Genomic DNA, 25,407 nt, shown 5'->3' with positions numbered 1-25,407 from the left:
TCTTCTCTCCAAAGGTCTCTTTAATTTTCCTGTAGGTAGCATCTATCTTAACCCTAGTGAGATAAGCCTCTACATCCTTACATTTGTCCTCTAGCCATCCCTGCTTAGCCATTTTGCACTTCCTGTCGATCTCATTTTTGAGACGTTTGTATTCCCTTTTGACTGCTTTATTTACTGTGTTTTTATATTTTCTCCTTTCATCAATTAAATTCAATATTTCTTCTGTTACCCAAGGATTTCTACTAGCCCTCGTCTTTTTACCTACTTGATCCTCTGCTGCCTTCACTACTTCATCCCTCAGAGCTACCCATTCTTCTTCTACTGTGTTTCTTTCCCCCATTTCTGTCAATTGTTCCCTTATGCTCTCCCTGAAACTCTGTACAACCTCTGGTTCTTTCAGTTTATCCAGGTCCCATCTCCTTAAATACCCACCTTTTTGCAGTTTCTTCAGTTTTAATCTACAGTTAATCACAAATAGATTGTGGTCAGTGTCCACATCTGCCCCTGGAAATGTCTTACAATTTAAAACCTGGTTCCTAAATCTCTGTCTTACCATTATATAATCTATCTGATACCTTTTAGTATCTCCAGGATTCTTCCATGTATACAACCTTCTTTTATGATTCTAGAACCAAGTGTTAGCTATAATTACGTTTTGCTCTGTGCAAAATTCTACCAGACGGCTTCCTCTTTCATTTCTCTCCCCCAATCCATATTCACCCACTATGTTTCCTTCTCTCCCTTTTCCTACTCTCGAATTCCAGTCACCCATGACTATTAAATTTTCGTCTCCCTTCACTACCTGAATAATTTCTTTTATCTCATCATACACTTCATCAATTTCTTCATCATCTGCAGAGCTAGTTGGCATATAAACTTGTACTACTGTAGTAGGCATGGGCTTCGTGTCTATCTTTTCCACAATAATCCTTTCACTATGCTGTTGGTAGTAGCTTACCCGCACTCCAATTTTTTTATTCATTATTAAACCTACTCCTGCATTACACCTATTTGATTTTGTATTTATAACCCTGTATTCACCTGACCAAAAGTCTTGTTCCTCCTGCCACCGAACTTAACTAATTCCCACTATATCTAACTTCAACCTATCCATTTCCCTTTTTAAATTTTCTAACCTACATGCCCGATTAAGGGATCTGACATTCCACGCTCCGATCCGTAGAACGCCAGTTTTCTTTCTCCTGATAAGACGTCCTCTTGAGTAGTCCCCGTCCAGAGATCCGAATGGGGGACTATTTTACCTCCGGAATATTTTACCCAAGAGGACGCCATCATCATTTCACCATACAGTAAAGCTGCATGCCCTCGGGAAAAATTACGGCTGTAGTTTCCCCTTGCTTTCAGCCATTCGCAGTACCAGCACAGCAAGGCCATATATTATAACTAGGTAAATAAAATCTCTTACTCGCCAAGCAGTGGCAGGAGAAAACACACACAGAATTGAAGGCTATGTACAAACTTTTGGAGCCTGAGGCTCCTCCTACTGGCAGAAGGGTTTAATTGGATGGATGAAAAAAAATCTACTCAACGAGAAGTGGTGGAAGAAACACACATAAAAGTTAAGGAAATGTGCAAGCTTTTGTAGCAGAAGGAACCACAGGCTTTCTTAACTTTTTTTGTGTGTTTTCTCCTGGTGCTGCTTGGTGAGTACATTTTTTATCTACTCAGTTATATTATGACTGCACTATGTGGTAGTTTGCTTCAGTTCTGAAACAAAGCATCAGTTACAAATGACTATGTGAGCAAAAAACTGTGACTTGAAAATAAAAGCGAAAACAACGCTAGATGTTTGACAGCATTGACAATATACATAAATAACTGGATGAACGACACACAATGAAAAGGGTATTTACAGATGGGGAAAGATCAGAATGGATGAAAAGATACTAGGCAGTTAAGAAAGAATGGAACATAAGCTTACTGAAGAAGAGGGCCAAGAAATGATTGACTACAGAGGTCCAATGAGGCCATAAAAGTACTGGGAAAAAAATTTGGAAATATACATCAATAATTTTTCTAGAGGGCATGCAGCTTTACTGTATAGTTAAATGCTGATAGTGTCCTCTTGGGTAAAATATTCCGGAAGTTAAATAGTCTCCCATTCAGATCTCCAGGCAGGGACTACTCAGGAGGACGTCATTATCAGGAGGGAAAAAAAAAAAAAAACTGGCATTCTACGATCAGAACATGGAATGGCAGATCCCTTAATTGGACAGGTAGGTTAGAAAAGTTAAAAAGGGAAATGGAGAGGTTAAAGTTAGATATAGTGGGAATTAGTGAAATTCTGTGGCAGGAGGAACAAGACTTTTGGTCAGTTGAATACAGGGTTATAAATACAAAATCAAATATGGGTAATGTAGGAGTAGGTTTAATAATGAATAAAAAAAAAATAGGAGCACAGGTAAGCTAGTACAAACAGCATAGTGAATGCATTATTGTAGCCAAAATAGACACGAATCTCACACCTACCACAGTAGTACAAGTTTATATGCCACCTAGCTCCTCAGATGGCGAAGAGATTGAAGAACTGTATGATGAGATCAAAGAAATCATTCAGGTATGAGGGGGGAGGGCGAACATTTCGAACATTTAATAGTTATGGGAGACGGGAATTCGATAGTAGGAAAAGGAAGATTAGGAAATATGGTAGGTGAATATGGAATGGGGGTAAGAAATGAAAGAGGAAGCCACCTGGTAGAATTTTGCACAGAGCATAACTTAATCACTTGGGTTAAGAATCATAAAAGAAGGTTGTATACATGGAAGAGGCCTGGAGACACTGGAAGGTTTCAGATAGAATATATAATGGTAAGACACAGATTTAGGAATCAGGTTTTAAATTGTAAGACATTTCCAGGGGTCAGATGTATGTGGACTCTGACCATTACTTATTGGTTATAAACTGCAGATTAAAACTGAAAAAACTGCAAAAAGGTGGGAATTTAAAGAGATGGGACATGGACAAAACGAAAGAACCAGAAGTTGTAGAGAGTTTCAGAGAAAGCATTAGGGAACAATTGACAAGAATGGGGGAAAGAAATACAGTAGAAGAAAAATGAGTAGCTTTGAGAGATGAAATACTGAAGGCAGCAGAGGATCAATTAGGTAAAAAGGCAAGGGCTAGTAAAAATCCTTGGGTAACAGAAGAGATATCGAATTTAATCAATGAAAGGAGAAAATATAAAAATGAAGCAGACAAAAAGGGATACAAGCAGGCAAAAAGGAATGTAAACGTCTCAAAAATGAGATCGACAGGAAGTGCAAAAATGGCTAAGCAAGGATGGCTAGAGGACAAATGTAAGGATGTAGATGCATATATCACTAGGGGTGAGATAGATATTGCCTACAGGAAAATTAAAGAGACCTTTGGAGAAAAGAGAACAGCTTGTATGAATATCAAGAGCTCACACGGAAACCCAGTTCTACGCAAAGAAGGGAAAGCAGAAAGGTGGAAGGAGTATATTGAGGGTCTATACACGGGCAATTTACTTGGGTGCAATATTATGGAAATGGAAGAGGACGCAGATGAAGATGAAATGGGAGATATGAAACTGCGTGAAGAATTTGACAGAGCACTGAAAGATCTATGTCGAAACAAGTCCCCGGGAGTACACAACATTCCATTAGAGCTACTGATAGTCTTGGGAGAGCCAGCCCTGGCAAAAATCTACCATCTGATGAGCAAGATGTATGAGACAAGAGAAATACCCTCAGACTTCAAGAAGAATATGATAATTCCAATCCCAAAGAAAGCAGGTGTTGACAGGTGTGAAAATTACCGAACTATCAGAGTAAGTCACGGCTGCAAAATACTAACATGAATTCTTTACAGACGAATGGAAAAACTGGTAGAAGCCAACCTCAGGGAAGTTCAGTTTTGGAACACTGACCCTACAACTTATTTTAGCAGATAGACTGAGGAAAGGAAACCTACGTTTCTAGCATTTGTAGACTTAGAGGAAGCTTTTGACAATGTTGGTTGGAATACTCTCTTTCAAATTCTGAAGTTGGCAGGGGTAAAATACAGGGAGTAAAAGTCTATTTACAATTTATACAGGAACCATATGGCAGTTATAAGAGTCGAGGGGCATGAAAGGGAAGCAGTGGTTGGGAAGGGAGTGAAACAGTGTTGTAGCCTATCCCCGATGTTATTAAATTTGGATATTGAGCAATCAGTAAAGGAAGCAGAAGAAAACTTTGGAGAAGGAATTAAAATCCATGGACATGAAATAACTTTGACATTTGCTCATGACATTGTTATTCTGTCATAGAGAGATCACGTAACTAATGAGGAGGTACTGAATAGAATTGGGGAGAAGAGGAATTTGTGGAATAACTTGACTAGAAGAAGGGAACGGTAGGTAGGACATGTTCTGAGGCATCAAGGGATCACCAATTTAGTATTGGAGGGCAGTGTGGAGGGTAAAAATCATACAGGAAGACCAAGAGATGAATACACTAAGCACATTCAGAAGGATGTAGGTTGCAGTAGTTACTTGGAGGTGAAGAAGCTTGCACAGGATAGAGTGGCATGGAGAACTGCGTCAAACCAGTCTTTGGACTGAAGACCACAACAACAACAAGAACAATTCCAGACCTGCATGAACAAAGGCTACAGCTCATTGAGAAATGAATTCTCAGTTTCTTACTGAAATTAAACACTCAATGTCGCATCATCAATTTTACACTAGATTTGTTATCTGTTGCTATTTCCCTTTTCAAAAACAGAAAAGGGTTCACAATTTTAATCAACTGGAAAAATGAAGAAAGTGTGACTGAGAAACTTAAGACAATTCTGGAACTGGCTTCGTCCATGGCTATAAAGAGTTTGGATATGCATGGTGACCTACACTGTATAAAACAGATCTTATTTTGGATAAATAAACAGCCAAAATTTATAAGTATTTTATTCTGAACTTGTTAGTTTCTTAGTCCTGGAATAGTTGTACAATGTGTACGCCTACTGTTAGCCATTTAAAAAAAAAAAAAAAATCTCTTAGCTCACATACATCAACCTCCAATTTCCATCTTTCACAAGGTATTTCATGCTTATAGCTTCCTTAAAGTCTTATTCAATTGCTTCATAATCTCCACTGTCAACTGGTTAATGACGCGTTTTACTGAAAAGGAAATCCTATGTTTGATTCCTAAAAGTTATCGTAAGATTTTCTTGGTGTAAGAGAGTAAATAGAAGCTGCTCAGACAAACAGTAATAAAACTAAAATCCATGCAAAGGCCATTACTTTAATGTGTGTGTCAGGCAGAGCAACATGACATTTATTCGCTTAACATTTTAAGAGTTTACTTCATTGTGCTACAAAACTCACATACAGCAGTAAGCTTGTAAAATAATAGATTATCACTTTTACGGTTTCACAGAAACACATTTGAGTTGTAATTTAGGCAGCCAAATTTTTGATAAAACAAATGACTGGATTTTCAACACAATGGCATGTCGCGATTAACAATGTATTTCACCACTCTGCTTGAAAACAGATGGGCAATTTCTGCTTTGGAATACTACATGAAGTTCTTAGTTAATGTGCTGGACCCCAGTGAACTGTTGATTGTAGTGAAATACTTATCTGTAGCACATCCCGAGATCTAGGTTAGGATGGAAGCATCCGATTCCACCCATTGGCTTTGACCTGTGACGTGAGGCTGTTGTGTGCGACGTCAAAACGGAGTGGAGTTTAGTTTGTGAGAGTGGCATGTTTGTAGGTGTCATTTTGATGTGATCGGTGGTGCTCTCTGTTGGTGTGTTTGTGTGTTGTGTGTTAGATGATGTTTTTGGTTTAGTTTGCATGTGTGGCATGTTTATAGGTGGCATATTGTTGTGGTCGGTGGTTGTCTCTGGTGGTGGTGTTTATGGGTAGCGTGTTATGTGGCGTATGGGGTTCATTTGCATGGTAGCATTGCATGTGTGTGGTATCAGTGGAGACTGTGCTTACAGCGGAATATTTTTCAGTGATTTAACAATTTTATTTTTGTTATGTCGATGTTGTTGTTGTTTTTTTTTCTGTTCGTTGTATGTGAATTTTAGTAAATTGCTTTGTCTTTGGTAGGTATGGATATGACTGACAAGGTCAACAGTTTTTGGTTGTCGGCGATGGTGGGGGACAGTGCGTTGCCTCTAATAAAATTTCTTCAGCTTTTCGGCCTGTTGGCTGAAGTCGTGAAGTGTTCAGTGTGTCGCGAAAAAATGAGGCTTACTAGAGTTCCGGCGTCTCAGACGAGGGACCGCTATATGTGGAGATGTCGTAAGGATAACAGGTCAAGGGAAGTGTTTGATTCCAATTTTGATTTTCTAGGTTTTTTTTTGTGGTAGGATTAAGTGTGGTGGTGAAAGTTTTGAGATTTATAGTGTGGTATTGGTAGTTGCTGTTGACCTATATAGGTCATGGGAAGTGATCTATTCCAGTGGATTTTGTGTGTAGTGGAATTTGGGAAGGTTGTGGGGTCTTGTTATTTTAGTGTTTTTTGTCGTTTAGTGTAGTGGCTTGTGTTTATATTAAGCTTGTTCCCATCGAAAAAACCCCACTTGTCTTGTTAGTTTCAGTATATTTTTGGAGGAATATCTGTTTGGTGGTTTTTCGATTTGTTTTCATGTTTGTTGTCATGTTTATGTGATGACGTCATAGGAGCGGTATGGGAGTTGTTGTGAATGGTCATTTCCACCATACTGGTGACGTCATTGGTCAAACCAGAGGGATGGAATCGGACTCTTCCGTTATCCCGACAAATTGGTTGTGAGTTGACAACACTGACAAATGTGAAAGCAGAAAATCTGGTTGTGTAACAAACTGATCAACAGCAAAGTCTAAGGTTTATGTCCACACCATACTAAAAAAAAAAGGAAGGCGGGTCCAATACATAACTTTTACCAAATTCTTCATTGGTATAAACAAAATCATGAGTACTTCCTACTGATAGTAATATGCCATTAGTATATCACTCCAATTGAATGCCCATTACTGTTGGTGCAAAGTATATAATAACCTTATAAACAGAAACAAGACTCATTAACGTGAAAGAGCTTGCTAGTGTTGAACTGGATATCTTAGAACCTAATGACAGGTTCATGAAAAACATTTTTCAAGATAAAAAATAAGCAGTCAGCGGCTTTGTTGATCATCTTTAGGAATCTCCAGCCCTCACTCTTTTTTGAAACAATATGCCAAATATACAGTGTTTGTAGCTGTTGCATCAAAATACCATTTATGATTAATGTTGTGACAAATGCTTATTAGCAGGAAGTTTGTCACAACTGGGAGGGATTAGCGCTTAATTCCCCATCAACAACAAGGTCATTAAAGATAAGGCCCAAGTTTGGATTAGTGAAGGATGGGTAAGGAAATCGGCCATGTCTTTTCAAGGGAACCATCCCAGCATATGCCTGAACCAATTTTGGGAAATTACGGAAAACCTAAATCAGGATGGCCCAACATGAGTTTGAATGGTAATCCTCCAGTGTGCTAACCACAGTGCCAGCTCGCTCAGTTTGTCATAACTAACTGGATGCATATACTAAGTTCTCAAATGATAAAATCCCAACGTGTGTTCAGAGTGCTGAAATTGCGAATATCATAAAACATAAGAGTTGTGACTAGCTGTTACTCAAGAGCTTTGCAGTGGAGCATGATGAAGCTAAATTCATTTCTCTTATTACACTCCATTGTTATGACACTGAAAGGACAAATTAGAAACATGAGGGGAATACTGCGTAGCCTCTGTATTATTTCCTTCTTTTAAATATGTAGAATAGTTCAGCAGCTATGTCCTTCCAGAACTAAAATTTGTTGGATGACAATGATGTTTGGTTTGTGGGGTGCTCAACTGCACTGTCAGCAGCACACATACCAAGTCCCAATTTTTACACAGTCCAGTTTTTATACAATCCAATCTAGCCACTATAACGAATTATGCTGATGATGATACTATGATGAGGACAACACAAACACCCAGTCTCCGGGGAAAGTTGTTGGGGCCTAGTACAATTCATTCCTTAGATCAACACGGAAAAACTCTAATAAATATCCAGTTAAATGCAATCTACAACAACATAACGTGTGGATCCTCATTGTAGATTTTCTGAATTTACAATCAATACTAAATTCTATAATGATCAGTACGTTGAATATGCAAAATGCATTAAATAAGACACAAAGCTTAGGCTACACTACAGACCACTGTATCACCACTACATTTATTTTGTGTAGACATTCATTGGCTACGGAAACTCACAAGCAAATAATACCTTCCAGCCTAACAAACTTTCAGAGGTGGTCACTATCCCACTGTAATTTCCTTAAATCGTAAACAACGTGACTTACGACTGATATACAGTAATATGCAAATTAACTGGTTGGTTGGTTTCTGGGAAGGAGACCAGACAGCGAGGTCATCGGTCTCATCGGATTAGGGAAGGATGGGGAAGGAATTCGGCCGTGCCCTTTCAGAGGAACCATCCCGGCATTTGCCTGGAGTGATTTAGGGAAATCACGGAAAACCTAAATCAGGATGGCCGGACGCGGGATTGAACCGTCGTCCTCCCGAATGCGAGTCCAGTGTCTAACCACTGCGCCACAAATTAACTGGGACAACTTATCTTTAATAAGGAATTAAAGCTGTTTAGCTGTGAACATTTGTATCCATGCAGTCGCTTGACTCTTGACAGACTATTGTTGCCTTGACCCTGAACAACAACTGTAGGTCCCGTTGAGTTGAGTTGTAACAGCATGTGTTATTTGCGCCTTCTCAACAGGAGAACTATGTGTTTGTGTTAAAATAGACAATTCGTCTAAGAAGCGGGCAAAAATAGTTGCTCTTCATGAACACATATCTATGATTATATGACACATTGCGTCTGTAGTTGGTGTGGAAAAATATAGTGTTTCAGGACTTATTAGGTCATATAGTGCCACTGCCTCACTGTCTCCAAAGAGAAAGGCAGATGTGGACAAAACAAAACAGCACCCCCTCAGAACTGACAAAATTCTACTTGGAAACAGTAGCATTCATCCAAACAAGACTAGAAAGAACATTCAGAGAGATTTATTGGTTACTGGGATGGAAATTGACTCAACAGTACAGTATATGCTTCTTGGTCGTAAGTGGAATGCACGAAAGACATGAGAAGCATTTGTTAACACCTGCCATCAAGAAAAAAGGGACTACGGAAGTGTCAGATTCCACCCATCTGCTTTGACTCATGACTTCACCAATATGGTGGAAATGGCCATTGTAAGGGTCTCCAATATGGCACCTATGATGTCACTACATACACACGGCAACAAACACGAAATATGTATAATTAAGACAATAACATCTCCCTCTAAAAGTTCGAACTAACGAGGCAGCCGTGGGACACACACACACACACACACACACACACACACACACACACACACACACACACACACACACACACTTGGGGCGCAATCAAACACAACAAGATGACATCTACAAACACAACCAACTCAAACTCCGCGCCATAATGACATAGCACACAACTACACCCTTACGTCATGGGTCAAAGCAGACGGGTGGAATCTGACACTTCCATTGACCCAGAAAACAGATGGCATTGGGCCAAAATGTAAAAATCTTGGACTTACAATGACTGGAAACATGTAATTTTCCGTGAGGAGTCACATTTTATTGCTCAAGGTTACACAGCAAAGACTGTCGTGCAAAGCACCTAAGAGGCAGTGAGAGCTGAGCGCCTTGAACAGACTGTAAATTACCCTCCCAAAAAAATGTTTTGGGGTTTCTCCACTGCCAAGTGGCACTAGTTCCCATTGATGGCATGATGAATTCAACAAATTGTGTGTAAATCCTTATGTGCAGGTTTGTGCCATTCCTACAGACCTTTTAAGGTGGAGGGACATTTCAACTTGATCTGACTTGTGGCACACTTCTAAAGTAGTCAAGATGTTCATGGAAGAAAACAACATTAATGTGCTTCAGTGATCAAGTAATTCACTAGACTTTAATCATACTGAGAATTAGTGGAGTATTGTGAAAAACTGCCTTGGTAAAATGGACTGTTCAACAAAATAAAACATGTTAGTAAAAGTGGTTTTAAGACAAAGAACTATGAAACATTTGCTCTAACCTGGTCAAATCTATGCCACAACATATTGAGAAGCTCATTAAAGTAAAAGGAGGACACATTAGTTACTAATATTTAGTAAGCTACTAACTGTATTATAGGTAAAGTAATAAATGTGCAAGGTTAAAGTTTAAGCTTCTTGTCCCAGTTAAGTTCCACACTACTGCAAATATTCTCTTTCCGATAATACCTATGTGGCAACATTTTAAAATCGGAAATGCAGTCTGGTGAATATTTATTCAACACTGAAGAAACTGCCACACAATGGTTCTATCATGTCTGAGGAGCGCAAATCACCAGTTAATTAACACAATTTTCTGTTAGCTGGTGAAATTTAGGGCCTAAATGGCAGAAGAATGAGCTGTGGTGCAAAGAAGCAATGAAAAATGCAGAAATTGTATGTTTTCGTTTAGAGCTGTTAATTCTGACTGCAAGCTAACTAAATACACATCTTTAAGTGTATGTGGGTTTGATTTCTGACCTACATAATTGGTGACCTTGACATAGTGGGTCCATTTCCACCCTCTGAGGGTTATAAACACTTGTTCATGGCAGTGGATAGATCCACAGGATGAGCAGAGGTTATACGAGGGACAGATGTAGCAGCCAAGACAATAGCAAAGGCATTTGTTGCATACTGGTTGGCTTGCTTTGGAAGCCATTACATATTAAGATAGATGAGGGTCAACAATTCAAATCTAATCTATTCATTGAGCTGGCTAGACTGTGTGGAATCCAGCATCACCACACAACCAGTTATCACCTGGCGAGCAATGGAATGGTGGAAAGGTGGCATAGAACACTGAAGGTGGCCCTCATATGTCACCAAGAGTTGGCCAGAGGTGTTACCACTAGTACTTCTATGTTTAAGGGACTGTGTATAAGGTGGATATAGGCACCTTGAATGGTAGAGATGGTTTACAGAGAACCGTTAAGAATACCGGTAGACTATCTCACGACGATGTCACTACCACACAAACAGAGCTACCACTCATGGTACAGTGCATTCGTGACTATGTGGTTAGGATGAGTGGGCAATCAGTATCCCGCCATGGTGAACATTCACAGTCTTTAAGCAGAAAATGTCGGCAGACTGCTCACACAATCATGTTGCGGAAGGATTCCACAGAAGCTCTTTATACTGGGCCCTGCCACATACTGCGATATGATGCCCAAACTAAACATCTTGCAAAGTCAGGGTGTCCACTGAAAGAGTGAAACCACCATGGATCTTACCATTGTCAATGCACAAATGCACTCCTCCAGTTCAGGGTAACTGAGGGACAGGCGACCCTACACCCAGTTGAACTGAAGAGACAATGCTAAGATGCCAGAGGACTACAGAACAACCAGCCATACCTGTGTTGAACTGAAGAGACAATGCTAAGATGCCAGAGGACTACAGAACAAACAGCCATACCTGTGCTTGTACTGACAACAACCTGTCATCCGTACAAGTATTGTATTGTATTGTATATTTATTGGTCCTGTGAATCATACACTGTACAGGGGTACATAATGATATAAGACAAGTCAAATAATTTGCGATAAAATTTAACAGAAAAACTGTTGTATGGTCAAGTGTATAGCAATATAACTAACATATGGGAATAACATTTCAAAAATAAATTTTACACTGCACATTTCATACTTTCGGCCTTGATTATACAAACACACACATATATGTAATAAACCACATACAAGAGGTGTACAAGTCTAATTCAAGTTCCCCTGTATCTCAGGTGCTCCACACCTTAAGGGGGAAGCTCTGTGGGAGCAAGAGACAACCAATGAAGTGCTTTGTTTATTCCTAGGAAGAGTAACTGATTTTGAGAGTTGGACATTTATTCTTCATTTTTTCTTTAGAGCTGTTACTTCCGACTGCAAGCTAACTAAATAAATGTGACGAAGTATATGTGGGTTTGATTTCTGATCTACAAAAATAAACGAAGTAGCGAAGTAGCAATGAACACCATCTGTCCTAGGCATGAAGTCAAATAAACATCAAATGGAACATAAATAATAAGTACAATATTTATTTTAGATGATTTTGAAAAGAATGCAATTAGTGCATATGGCTTTTAAAGCTGTCCATCATAGTACAAGCCTATCACTTTTTTAAATCTTTGATAGCCTTCTACCTTTCCCAACAAGTTTTACAAGGTGGATGTGCTTGATGCAAGAGAAATAGACAGTGGACAAGCTGGAGACCCTTACTGAGTACTGTAAGCTCAAATGAAGAAATCAACCCTGGACTCAGGTGAAAATATCTGCAAAGTTAGTGGAGATTGGAAATAATACTGTAGTCACACTTTACAAACTAAAAAGTATATACACTCAGTTGTCGTAACTACACATGTCACAACTGCCACAGCTGCATGATGACTGTGTCGGTTACAGCACAGCTGAAATAAGGCAACTGAAACTTCATATAATGTTCAGAAGTATCGTTGACACGACATTTAATTTCTTATCCAAAATAAAAACGTGGCTTATTATCGACCAGGAGAAATTTTACTAAGGCATTCACTATTAATTCACGTTCATTTTAATGGAAGTTGTGTATCATTACAACCCTCAGCGCTACTCTGGTGGAGAGATGAAAACAACTCGTCGCACACTCTATGCATTACCATTACCGAACTTGGAAAGTTCCATTTTTCCTGTCGTACGACTGTGTTACTTTTCCACGGCAATTTTACGAGCGGCATTATAATTACCGATTAGGTTCTAATTTACTGATGACCATGTACTGACACGAAAAATATTAATGATAATTTTGTATTTATACGCAGTACGAAAATCAGTCTGTATCGAACACCTTACTGAAACCAGAGATTTGTAATACGTCACAATACAGAAAGCAGACCAAATTTCCTGATTTTAACTCTTCGTGCTCTCACTGTTCCGTAGAAGTCTATTCTTAACTACGGCAAAAGTAGTTTTTCTCATACAAACTAGCACAAAATTATTAGCTTGAATACAGTGCATGAATTAAATTAAACCAGAACATCAAATGTGAACTATACTAGTCTCTTTGTTACATACACACAATTTTAATGTGTCTATAATTACATTTGCTTTCTTTACTTCTCCCCCGTCCTCAGATCTGATAAAATCACTTCGCGATATACATTCAACTGTGTAATTGCGATAGCTCGACCAGAAAGTCGATAGTCAACTCTTAAAAAAAGAAAAAAAAAGGACGCGTTTTTCCAGCCAGTAATTATTATCTAGATATCTGCTGGCGATAATGTTACTGCTTTATTGTCACTATTTTTAGATTACGAAGCGATTTGTTATCAAAATGTAACTGAGAGAGTAGCTCATAATGACCAAGTATTAATTATTTAAATCCTGGTCAGTAATTAGGACACCTATTTTATAATAAATTTCAATATTGTATAATGAGCAAATATTTCATCACACGTATTGTTCATTTTATGCGAACAAAATTTAATTGAGTTTTACAGGAAACCTGCCATCAACCTGTGATTTCATTCTAAGATATTATTGCGTATCTACTTCGATAGCGCATGTTTACAGTACAGTAGTTGGTGTGTTTGAGTAGAAGGAAAGTTCTGTATTTAAGTTAAAAGTGCAATGAGTACACAAGTGTGTGTGATGTTCAGTGGACCTGCACTGTCCTTTTTAATTTACGAGAATACAAATAGCATATGTGACCAGGTATCCCTAATTTCCCTTTAAAGTAATCATGACGTTTGACGTGTTACGTTGTAGTGTTGTGAAACTGTTAATTTGTGACATTCAGTGCGTTATTTTATAATTAAATTTCTATAAATATCTTCCTGCAGGAAGGATTTCTTGTTGGTGAAATAATTAATCATGTAAGGAACACTATCAGCGACGCGCAGATAAGCAATCAGCAAATGGAAACACTTATTAGTAAGTTACGTTTAGTTATTTTGTTTATATTACCCCGTGTAAACGTAGTCTGACCACTTTTTCCAATATCTATTTTGGGAAAGGATGTGAATGAGCAAATTGTGTGTTCACGCAAGAGACAGTAGTCTAATTCGTGCTGGGGAATTCCATTGTCACCGTTAGGATAGTTGCACAATGTTTTGAACAATCGAAAATGAATTTAACAAAAAGTATATAAACATTGGTGATCATATGAATAGCTGTCTTACCTTCGTTTAAAATCTGAAGGTTACAAAGTGAGTTGCTAATCATCTGAACTTTGTTGTGGGTGACAACAACACACTCAGTTCCCACTTATAAGACAGAAATCTACATGATGATGTGTCAGTAAATGTTACGGTTTTATTAGCATATAATATTACATCTCAAGGCTTCAGCGATGGGACCCAGAATTTTCACAGGTGGGACTCATGGGAAGTTGAATCTGTTTTATAAACGAAAATTAATTTTTTTACATAAATATAGACGTCAATTGGTAGTCAACGTATTTAGAGTTCACTTCCTGTAAATAAATTTGTAGAAAAGTTTTATTACCTGTACGAAACGTGAGATAAATTGCGGTACAATGTTAAAGTAAGTGTGTAAAAAGGATTGTATGATACTTGTAGTAGTCTTCGAGCAGTGATGTAGGAAACATGAGAAAAACGTCGTAAAGAACATAGTGGTTATCTGTAGCAAGTATTATGTTACTAGCCAAGGCGAACGTCTTGTCGAATATTCTTCCTGATCCGCCCATGAATACCGGATTTATGTCACTTTAAAAAAAAAAAATTGCTACTTAAACTGCCCACTTTCAAAAATGTCTGAAGTTGCGCGAAAACGCACAAAGTGTTCCTATCATATTTCCCGTATGAACTCTGGAGGATTGCCAGTAATTTATCGATCTTCTTTTCCACTCTTGAAGACCTTCGCTGTCTCCCCATACAGATCCCATACATATAATCTGTATTTCTGCAATCACAGCATACCTGTATTTGGTTGATTTCCTTCTTGCAGTTTTAAACTCCATCAAAATGAATATTCCTAGCATGATCCTTTCCCCCGTTAGTACAATCGAAACGTACGGTACCGTTTGTGTGCTTCGGCTCATGATGTAAATGTGTAGTGTTTGAGGCAGGGTTACTCGGTTTAGCTCTAAGCGTGGCGGATTTGAAATGCATCTTGTGGGGAGAGGAAGCTTTTTAGTATGTCGTGGTGCTGTCTTAGTGTTTAATACTGATATTTCGATCTTGATATGACAGAATGTTGTGGTGCGGTCCTATTTAGGTGCTAAAAAAATATTTTGGATTTCTACAATTCACTGAGCTCTCCTCGCATCTTCATAAGCGTGCATGACATTTTCTTGCACCGTGAGGCTTCCAACCCTTCAGACTTGCTCGTGATTAATGCCTGATGTCATCTTGAGGAATCTTCTCTCATTCTCTCAGGAAGGCCTCCAAGAGGCCGTGTATGGTCTCTGAATACTGCTAGCAGGCCCTTCTCAGCTGGTATGCTTAATATGATTCAAAGCAGTTTGTCGAGCGGTCCAATAGCGTGAGTCCCCCGCCTCATCAAATAACGCTTACATAATTCTCGTTAACAACGTTTATCATTCTACCTTAGCATAAAGCTATCGCCAGGAAATGGTGCAAAGAGCATAATGGAAAGTGCGCCCATACGATCTTTTTTAGGGCGACCGGCAAGGAGTGCTTTCAATATTCTGGAAGACGAATGGCGACTTGTAAGAAGCCATAAAAAAGTTCGTTTCGATCCCATTAAAAACCTGCTTAATAGCGATTTTCTTGAAAGAAAAGCACCTGACAATTTTTTTTCCTTTCACCGTGAGCTGGGGGTATGGGCCACTTGCATAACATGCTCCAAGTGGATTTCCTCCACATACTGATGTGCTTATTGTAAGGCTTCAATGTTCCGCAACGACAAATCCGTCATACTGATACCTGCGCTCACCGTCAGAGAACCATTCATAAAAAGCATCCTGGCTGAGAATGTGCAAGCAAATACATTTCCACAGGTCTTCTCCAGACTGCCATTCTACCCTCAGGTGATCGCAGGCCAAATCGCAACTCATCCATGAACATCGCTTGCTCCCATTGTTGTAGTCCCCAGCAGCGATATTGTCACTCCTACCTAGCGTCTATCAGTCTTCCGACGGTTCTCTCACTTCGTGTAGTCTGTTACAGGCTTCAACGGCGGTGGTGTGACTTGCGGAGAGCTTGAAGATGTAAGAAGTGCCGGTGTTGCTCTGTTATCGCCTGATGCTTGTTTGCTTGAGTAGCCATCAGGTTGCCTGTACCTTCTCACAGTATTAGAATCGTGGAAGCGATAGTTCTACAAATTTTTTCAACGTAAAGCATGCTGCGAACTCTACCACCAGATTAATAGTTTCTTCTTCTTTTTTTTTTCCAGCATCATCATGGCATGTTTACCCCAGAAAGCTGATTACGAGAATCTTAGAAAGACCCTAACAAACCATTTGTGATTGAAAGGGGAACAATAAAAGATAAACTATTAATGCTACAATAGTGGTATTATTGCCTCACGTCTATTTTTTTTTTCCTCTTCCGGTTTGCGCGCGAGAAAACAATTAAGGCTACTGCATATAAATAATCGACGCTTCGTTATGGGATAAACAAGAATGTTCGATACCACACGTTGGCTTTGGGTAATGGCGCCGTAGGAAGACCTAAAGAGCCTCTCAATTGCTGAATATTTGTTGTGCACCTCTGAGAGCAGTATTTACGGTTTGTCCAATGTATTGAAGGAGGCTCCCGAGCTTGAAAAATATTGCTGGTTGCTCGGTATAATGTACAGTGTCAGAATGGTATAAGATGCTACACAAACACGATTTGAAAATTGTGAACAATTAGAAAATACACGTTGTCACGGCACGAAGATATAAACCTCACATACAGAATCGTGCAAATTCTGAGTAATAATTACTGATGCTACTAGAAAAACTGTGAGAAATTTTGGAGTTTGGCAGGATAAACTAAAATAACCGCAAATCACAATTGTATAAATTGTACAAATCGAAATAACATGATGCAACATGTGTTTAAAAAAAAAAATCACAGACCAACAATAACGGGTATAAAAAAGAATCACAAAACCTGTACAGCTGAATGAAAAAGACCTATAGGCCTACAAATAAATAAAACCAAAACAAAAAGCCAAAATGTGACAATAATGCACTTAGTGAAAAAATGTAAAAATTAACATCAGTTGACTTAAATACCTCAACTTAAAAGAAAGATACCAATACTGAAAGGTGAAAGATTACACAGCATTAAGATAATAAGTAATCAGACTTACTATGTTTAAAATTTCTCATGAAAGACAGACTCGTGAACAGAAATAATACCAAAGGGTATTTTGAAATGTCAGCTTACCAACAAATACATCTCAGCACATCGTGGCTTAAAGGCAACGGGTGGTATCGAATGCTCCAGTTGGTGCATATATGTGTACTGTATCATGACCAAACATAATAACACAGTTAAAGAGATTGAAATAATAAAAACACAGGTCAAGCCCCACCTGAAATAACAGCCCCAAAAATTCAGACCAACTACTTGATGCCCACTTCCACCCTTTTCTTATCAAAATGATATTCATTGACTTTAGTATCACCCTCGCCCACCCTACTGGTCCCTTATATTTATTGAGTTCATCACATCCCTCTCTACATACTGAAAGCAGTCACTGGCCATTCACAAGCACCAATTTCAAGCATGGCATATTTGACTCATAAGAAAAATGATATGTCGTCATAACTGTAACAGAGAGACTGAGTCAATATCTTGAACCATATACTGTGCCAAATGAACCACCACGCTTTTCTCTATGACATGTCCACATGTAGCCGTTGGAAGTACATTGATATAAAACCTTCATTCAACACTCGTACATGATTTAATCCCACGAATGCTGGTATGACTATTACAGTACTCTTCAGTGACTCCTAACTTTTGTATTAAAAAAATTGAAGTTGGTCCATTGTCCACTTCACTCCACAAAATGTGACTTAAATATCAATTTCAGATCCAATTCGAAAAAAATATACCGCAGGATCACAAACAAAGAAAACAATGAAATGAGGGTATAAAACATACGGTAAGTATGATATACAACTACACACACCAAAAAGTTGTACATCACCCCGGTTCCGAGAGTTCAGGAACCTGTACCGAAAATTGGAATAGAGATCAACATAAACATCATTTCTGCACTTTTTATTGCTCATGAAACCCACAAATTGTGTGTTGTACCACCATCTACATCTACATTTATACTCCGCAAGACACACAACGATGTGTGGCGGAGGGCACTTTAAGTGCCACTGTCATTAACTCCTAAACCGTGATTTATTTTCAAAGAATATTCTTAAGAATTTATTTTATTTACTAGAGATTCATTAAGAACATTAGCACATTTAATCACACTATGTAAGCATGGAAGTAGTTGCCAGGGAATAACTGATGAAATCATAACTAAATTCCTTTTAACAAATGGGAATTTTATTCACTTTAATAGTGCCTAAAAGCATTTTTTAAAAGAAACATTCAAAATTATAATCAGAAAGCAGCCTCTAAATATCAAAGTTACAATTTATTCAGAGGCAGAAAGAAAAAAGTTTTGACTGTATGAGCTTTCGGGCAGAGAACCTTGCCGCCCCTTTTGACATGGCCGTAGTTACGACCGGTCACAACAGCCTCTGAAAGACTACACTGGTGCAAATCTGCAACACACCAGATAACTTTAAACTAAGAGTTTTAACAATTTACACAAGCACACAAAATGTGCACCCTCCCGTAGGAGGGATGGAAATGATACAAAACACTAACAATTAAAATATTAACCTTGCCACTGAAGCTGCAACTTGATTTTAACATCTAAGAAAATTCTTACGGTGAAAGGGTGGAAACTTTATATACTAAAATGATCATTTAAATAAAAGCCCATGAAATGCAATCTTATATAAAATTCTACAAGGTTGACCAAACAATAGTTAAGATGCTCTACAGTACACAGATACCGCCTCTCAAGATCATAGGCAATAATATCAAAATTTCCAAAGATCAAAACATATTTCAGGTATTAGGCCGTTACACTCCAATCAATAAATTCGTTAACACACCAAATCCGACAAACATGACAGAGGCAGCTGCTAACGTACGGTAGATTGATAGGAAGATTACCGAACAACCCGAACCACAGGTTGGTCTTACCCACCCCTACTCCACAAGGGAAAAACGGACCACCCAATTTATAAACAACCACCTTCCCGCGGGTGGGCAAACGGAGAAGAATGGTGGAACAACCCCAAAGCAAAACGTCTGGTGACCTCACCAAGAAAGCAAGCAGAATTTAACAAGAGTAAATTAAACAACGTATCACCAATTGCTTAACTTCTAATAAACTGCAATTTCTCGAAGACCTGGCGCAGCACCCCCAAATCGCTCTCCCGAACCGTCCGCTGCCAGCTGCTTCAACGGATGCAGGAAGTCGCGCCGATCTCCCGTCTCACGGCGTCGCAGCTTGCACTGGCCAGTCTGATGTCGTGTGTTGACTCCTGTTGCTCTCGTGTCGACCGCGAAGTCACTACCCCTTCCTATACACCGCAGCCCACTGGACTCACATGGCGACATCACATGCGCTGACGCTCAAGACGGATAAGTCACCTTGTGTCTCAATGCGCGACCAACCAACCGATCGATACAGCCGCCAATGACCATTGCCTGAGCAAACTTGAGCAGATTGGCGGCCTAATGCGCAGACTCAGATGCAGGAACTAAGCCCCGACCGGTAATTTTTACCATGGCTCACCTCCCTTTCCTGTTCCAATTGCATGTTCCGCAGGAAGAACAACTGCTGGAAAGCCTCCATGCGCGCTCAAATCTCTCTAATTTTACAGTCGTGATCTCGTCGGGAGGTATAAGTAGGGGGAAGTAATATAATCGATACCTCATCCAGAAACGCACCCTCTCGAAACTTGGACAGCAAACTACACCGTGATGCAGAGCGTCTCTCTTGCAGAGTCTGCCACTTGAATTTGCTAAACATCTCCACAACGCTATCACGCTTACCAAATAACCCTGTGACGAAACGCGCCGTTCTTCTTTGGGTCTTCTCTATCTTCTCTGTCAACTCGACCTGGTACGGATCCCACACTGATGAGCAATACTCAAATATTGGTCGAACGAGTGTTTTGTAAGCCACCTCCTTTGTTGATGGACTATATTTTCTAAGGACTCCCAATGAATCTCAACCTGGCACCCACCTTACCAACAATTAATTTTATATGATCATTCCATTTCAAATCGTTCCGTACACATACTCCCAGATATTTTACAGAAGTAACTGCTACCACTGTTTGTTCTGCTATCATATAATCATACAATAAAGGATCTTTCTTTCTATTTATTCACAGTACATTACATTAGTTTATGTTAAGGGTCAGTTGCCACTCCCTGCCCCAAGCGCCTATCCGCTGCAGATCTTCCTGCATTTCGCTGCAATTTTCTAATGCTACAACTTCTCTGTATACTACAGCATCATCTGCGAAAAGCTGCATGGAACTTCCGACACTATCTACTAGATCATTTATGTATATTGTGAAAAGCAATGGCCCCATAACACTCCCCTGTGACACGCCAGAGGTTATTTTAACGTCTGTAGATGTCTCTTCATTGAGAACAACATGCTGTGTTCTGTTTGCTAAAAACTCTTCAATCCAGCCACACAGCTGGTCTGATATTCCGTAGGCTCTTACTTTGTTTATTAGGCGACAGTATGGAACTGTATAGAGCGTCTTCCGGAAGTCAAGGAAAATGGCATCTACCTGTGAACCTGTATCTAATATTTTCTTGGTCTCATGAACAAATAAAGTGAGTTGGGTCTCACACGATCGCTATTTCCGGAATTCATATGATTCATACAGAGTACATTCTAGGTTTCCAGAAATGACATGATACGCGAGCAAAATACATGTTCTAAAATTCTACAACAGATCGATGTCAGATATATGTGCCTATAGTTTTGCGTATCTGCTCAATGACCCTTCTTGAAAACTGGAACTACATGTGCTCGTTTCCAATCATTTTGAGCCTTCCATTCCTCTAGATACTTGCGGTACACGGCTGTCAGAAGGGGGGCAAGTTATTTCGCGTACTCTGTGTAGAATCGAATTGGTATCCCGTCAGGTCCAGTGGACCTTCGTCTGTTGGATGATTTCAGTTGCATTTCTATTCCTTGGACACTTATTTCGATGTCAGCCATTTTTTCGTTTGTGCGAGGATTTAGAGAAGGAACTGCAGTGCGTTCTTCCTCTGTGAAACAACTTTGGAAAAAGGTGTTTAGTATTTCAGCTTTACGCGTGTGATCCTCTGTTTCAGTGCCATCATCATCCCAGAGTGTCTGGATATGCTGTTTCGATCCACTTACTGATTTAACGTAAGACAGAACTTCCTAGGATGTTCTGTCCAGTCGGTACATAGAATTTTACTTTAGAATTCACTGGACGCTTCACGCATAGCCCTCCTTATGCTAACTTTGACATCGTTTAGCTTCTGTTTGTCTGAGAGGTTTTGGCTGTGTTTAAAATTGCAGTGAAGCTCTCTTTGCTTTCGCAGTAGTTTCCTAACTTTGTTGTCGAACCACGGTGGGTTTTTCCCATCCCTCACAGTTTTACTCAGCACGTACCTGTCTAAAACGCATTTTACGATTGCCTTGAACTTTTTCCATAAACAGTCAACATTGTCAGTGTCGGAACAGAAATTTCCCTCAGGGGGTCCACAACTCTTTTGTGGATACGTGCGTGGCGAGCACGGGTGCCCGAACTGGTGCAATTCTCCTTCCTGTCCTGACTGCCCTACCCCCCTTCCCCATCCCTCCTCGTCCCCAATCTTCCCCCCCCCCCTACCCCCGCTTACCTCCCCTTCACACTCCCTCTTATTGGGAGTAATGTATCGAGCCTTGGTCCGGAGACGGACGTTTGAAAACTCCAGGATCCTGTTTCCTTTGTTTTTCTCCATCCTCACGCTTTCTTCCTCTGTTGGTCTTTCCCTATGTTCACTCTTCTCCTTGCTTTCATGCCATTACTTATCTCCCTGCCTCATTCTCCTTGCCCTATTCTCCTTGTCTTCTTTTCCACGTCTTATTCTCCGCTTTGGCATTTGAGATTCTTTCTTCTATCCCTCTCTCTCTTTCTTCTTTCCTCCCTGTGCATGTCTGAAAGACGTCGCACTCGTAGCCGGTGTCGGGGTAATGCGTAATTCCCCGCCCTGGGTAGACAAGTAAGGCATGCACGTACCCCCTGGTAAAGGCCAGGCTCAGGTAGGGGTGATTGCCTGAGCTGTTACCTTCGAATGTGCCGATTGGTCCCTCCGTCCGTTTCTCGGGAGGTGTGACTTTAAGTGTGAACAATCACCTAAGGCGGGAGTGCCCTCTGTGAGGGCCTCCACAAGGAAGGAGCGTGCCATCGGAGACGTTGGCAGTAATGGGGGATTCATCCGCAATGGATTTCTCTTTTTCTTCTTCTTCTTCTTCTTCTTCTTCTTCTCTGTCTTCTGCCCAAAAAAGAAAGCTAGATGAAACGCCTGTTCCAAAAATTCTACCACCAGCACCGAAGTTGTTTCTTGTCACAAGATCTGACGGTCACGATTTCTCAACAGTCAACCTTGTCATTCAGAAGGGTGTAGATGCGATTGCAGGACCAGTAAAATCTTGTACTCGGTTGCGCAACAGAACCTTGCTGTTGGAGACAGAGAGCACCTTCCAGGCCCAAAAATTACTTCGAGCCACTCTTTTTACACACATTTCCCGTATGGGTGGAGGCCCACCGCACCTTGAATTCGTCGCGTGGTGTGGTGTATACCAGGTCACTCGACGGACTAACTGATGAGGAGATTCTGCCTTTCCTCTCTGATCAGGGAGTGACGGCCGTCCATCGGGTCGTGAAAAGGGTCAACAAGGACCTCATATCGACCCGAACCATATTCCTGACATTTGACAATGTGCAATTGCCTTCACGAATTAAAGCGGGTTATGAGATCATTTCTGTTCGGCCGTATGTACCCAGTTCTACAAGGTGTTACCAATGTCAGTGGTTTAACCATACATGACAGTCTTGTTAAAGTGCGTCTAAATGCGTTACCTGTGGTAGGGACACCCATGAGGGTGACTGTCCACCTCCGTCCCCTCGTTGCATCAACTGTATGGGCGACCGTGCTGCCTCCTCTCATGGTTGCCCCGTCTACAAAGATGAGAAAAGGATACAGGAAATTAGAGTGAAAGAGAAGGTGTCGACCTTGGCTGCTCGCAAGTTATTCAATAGCAGAAAGCACACTGTGCTTCCGGCAGATAAATACAGTACCGTTCTCGCCTCTCCTCACCCTACCAGGGAGGTAGCTACACAGACATGCGATCTACCATTTAGCGATTCGGTCGTCAGATTGGCCAGTGCTAAGATTGCTCGATCAACGTCTCCTCTTCCTCCCACCAGCCCTAAGGCTCAAACATCATCATCTGCTACTGCTAAGACAAGGACCTCTAAATCAGATGCTTGGACCTTCAAAAAAGAACAGACACGCGAAGATTTCTTGCGTCCACAAACTTCACAGCCATCAACTGTTCTTTTGACAAAACGTAATTCTTCAAAGAAGGCTCATCAAAAAGAGTTCTCCATCTCCGCCGAGGCGCGTTTCTTCTTCTGCGCCACCCAGCGGTTGCTGTCCCCAGCCACCTTCAGTTTCGCCAGGCCGCACCGCTGGTAGCCGTCACCAGCGGAGGAAGCTGCCCCTCCTGACCAGCTCAGGTAGGTGGCAGACACAACTGTTGAGTCGATGGACCATGACTCGCCACCTATCGATTGCAACAGCAGTGCTCCCTCGAAGCCAGGCCCTCAGCGGCCATCGAGGTGACCTGTTCTTGTTTCTTCTTTTTCTTTTCGTTTTCATAATGGCACTTCTTCAATGGAATATTCGTGGCATTCGGTCCAATCGAAAGGAACTAAAATTGCTCCTTCGAATGTACTGCCCGCTTGTCGTAGGTCTCCAAGAAACGAAGTTACGCTCATGTGATCGTATTGACCTGGCACACTATAGCTCCGTGCATTTTGACCTACCCCCTGTGGCAGGTATTCCGGCTCATGGAGGAGCCATGTTGCTGGTTCGGGATGATGTCTACTACAATCCAATCACATTGCACACAGATCTGCAGTCAGTTGCCATCCGAATTACTCTCCCCACTTTCACATTTTCCGTTTGTACTGTTTGCACTCACTCCATCATCGTCTGCCTTTACTAGGGCAGACATGTTACAACTGATTGCTCAGCTTTCTACACCATTTTTTGTTGATTGGAGACTTTAATGCCCACCATCCTCTTTGGGGTTCTCCAGCATCCTGCCCGAGAGGCTTCCTCTTGGCAGACCTTTTCAACCACCTCAATCTAGTCTGCTTAAATACCAGTGCACCTACCTTCCTTTCGGACGCAACGCATACCTATTCCCACTTGGACCTCTCAATATCCTCTATCAAACGTGCACGTCGGTTCGAGTGGTATGCTCTGTCTGACACATACTCGAGCGACCAGTTCCCCCTGCATGATCCATCTCCTGCATCCCACCCCTTCTCCACATTCCACTAGCTGGAACATCTCCAAAGCCGACTGGGGGCTTTTCACCGCCGTGGCGACCTTCCATGATAAAAACTTCTCCAGCTGCGATAGTCAGGTCGCATACCTCACGGACGTTATTCTCAATGCTGCTGAATATTCCATCCCTTGTACTTCCTCTTCTCCACGTTGAGTCCCAGTCCCCTGGTGGACTACCTCATGCAGTGACGCTATTCGTGCTCGGCAACGTGCTTTACGCACCTTCCAACGCCAACCTACGATGGGGGACTTCAATGTAGATTCTCTGAAAGAGGGTAATAGGAAAAATGACCTTGAAGTATTACTCGGTTCTTTCAATTTGACACCCGTTATTGATTTTCCTACTCGGGTGGTAAAGGATAGCAGCTCACTGATAGATAACTTCTTTATAGACCAAGATAAGTTTAACCAGATAAATGCTCAGCCTGTTGAGAATGGTCTTTCTGATCATGGTGCACAGCTAGTTACAATATATGACATAGCTCCATTCAGCAATACTAAACAGTCCTCCAAAGTAGTACGTCCAGTCAACGATTTAACAATTGCAAATTTCAGGGAAAGCCTACAGCAGTTAGACTGGGATGAGGTGTATTGTGAATCTGATGCCAATTTAAAATATAATTTATTTCATGACATTTTTGTAAATGCATTTGAAAACTGCTTCCCCAATAAAAT

At 40.6% G+C, this 25,407-nt stretch overlaps 2 protein-coding genes across 3 annotated transcripts in view; one reads left to right on the top strand and one right to left on the bottom strand.

Annotated features, from left to right (window-relative positions):
• Positions 1-13,272, bottom strand: part of LOC126195560 (protein abrupt) — a 137,861-nt gene extending 124,589 nt beyond the window's left edge. The window contains exon 1 of one of the 2 annotated variants that reach the window (XM_049934196.1): positions 13,211-13,272. Coding sequence is in view for 1 of the 2 variants with exons in the window: in XM_049934187.1 (XP_049790144.1) it covers positions 12,856-12,884 (29 nt within the window). In the remaining variant the exon portion in view is untranslated. Of the gene's footprint in view, positions 1-12,855; positions 12,972-13,210 lie in introns of those variants that run through there. The other variant, XM_049934187.1, reaches the window with a different exon arrangement.
• A 369-nt stretch (positions 13,273-13,641) lies between these two features.
• LOC126195527 (BRISC complex subunit FAM175B-like) overlaps positions 13,642-25,407 on the top strand; it is a 121,533-nt gene continuing 109,767 nt past the window's right edge. The window contains exons 1-2 of the mRNA XM_049934157.1: positions 13,642-13,822; positions 13,951-14,041. Of these exons, the coding sequence (XP_049790114.1) occupies positions 13,739-13,822; positions 13,951-14,041 (175 nt within the window). The 5' untranslated portion in view covers positions 13,642-13,738. The remainder of the gene's footprint in view (positions 13,823-13,950; positions 14,042-25,407) is intronic.

The sequence above is a fragment of the Schistocerca nitens genome, chromosome 1 (assembly GCF_023898315.1).
Source record: "Schistocerca nitens isolate TAMUIC-IGC-003100 chromosome 1, iqSchNite1.1, whole genome shotgun sequence".
In the NCBI taxonomy this organism is placed as follows: domain Eukaryota; kingdom Metazoa; phylum Arthropoda; class Insecta; order Orthoptera; family Acrididae; genus Schistocerca; species Schistocerca nitens.
This window is presented reverse-complemented; position numbering and strand designations above follow the sequence as displayed.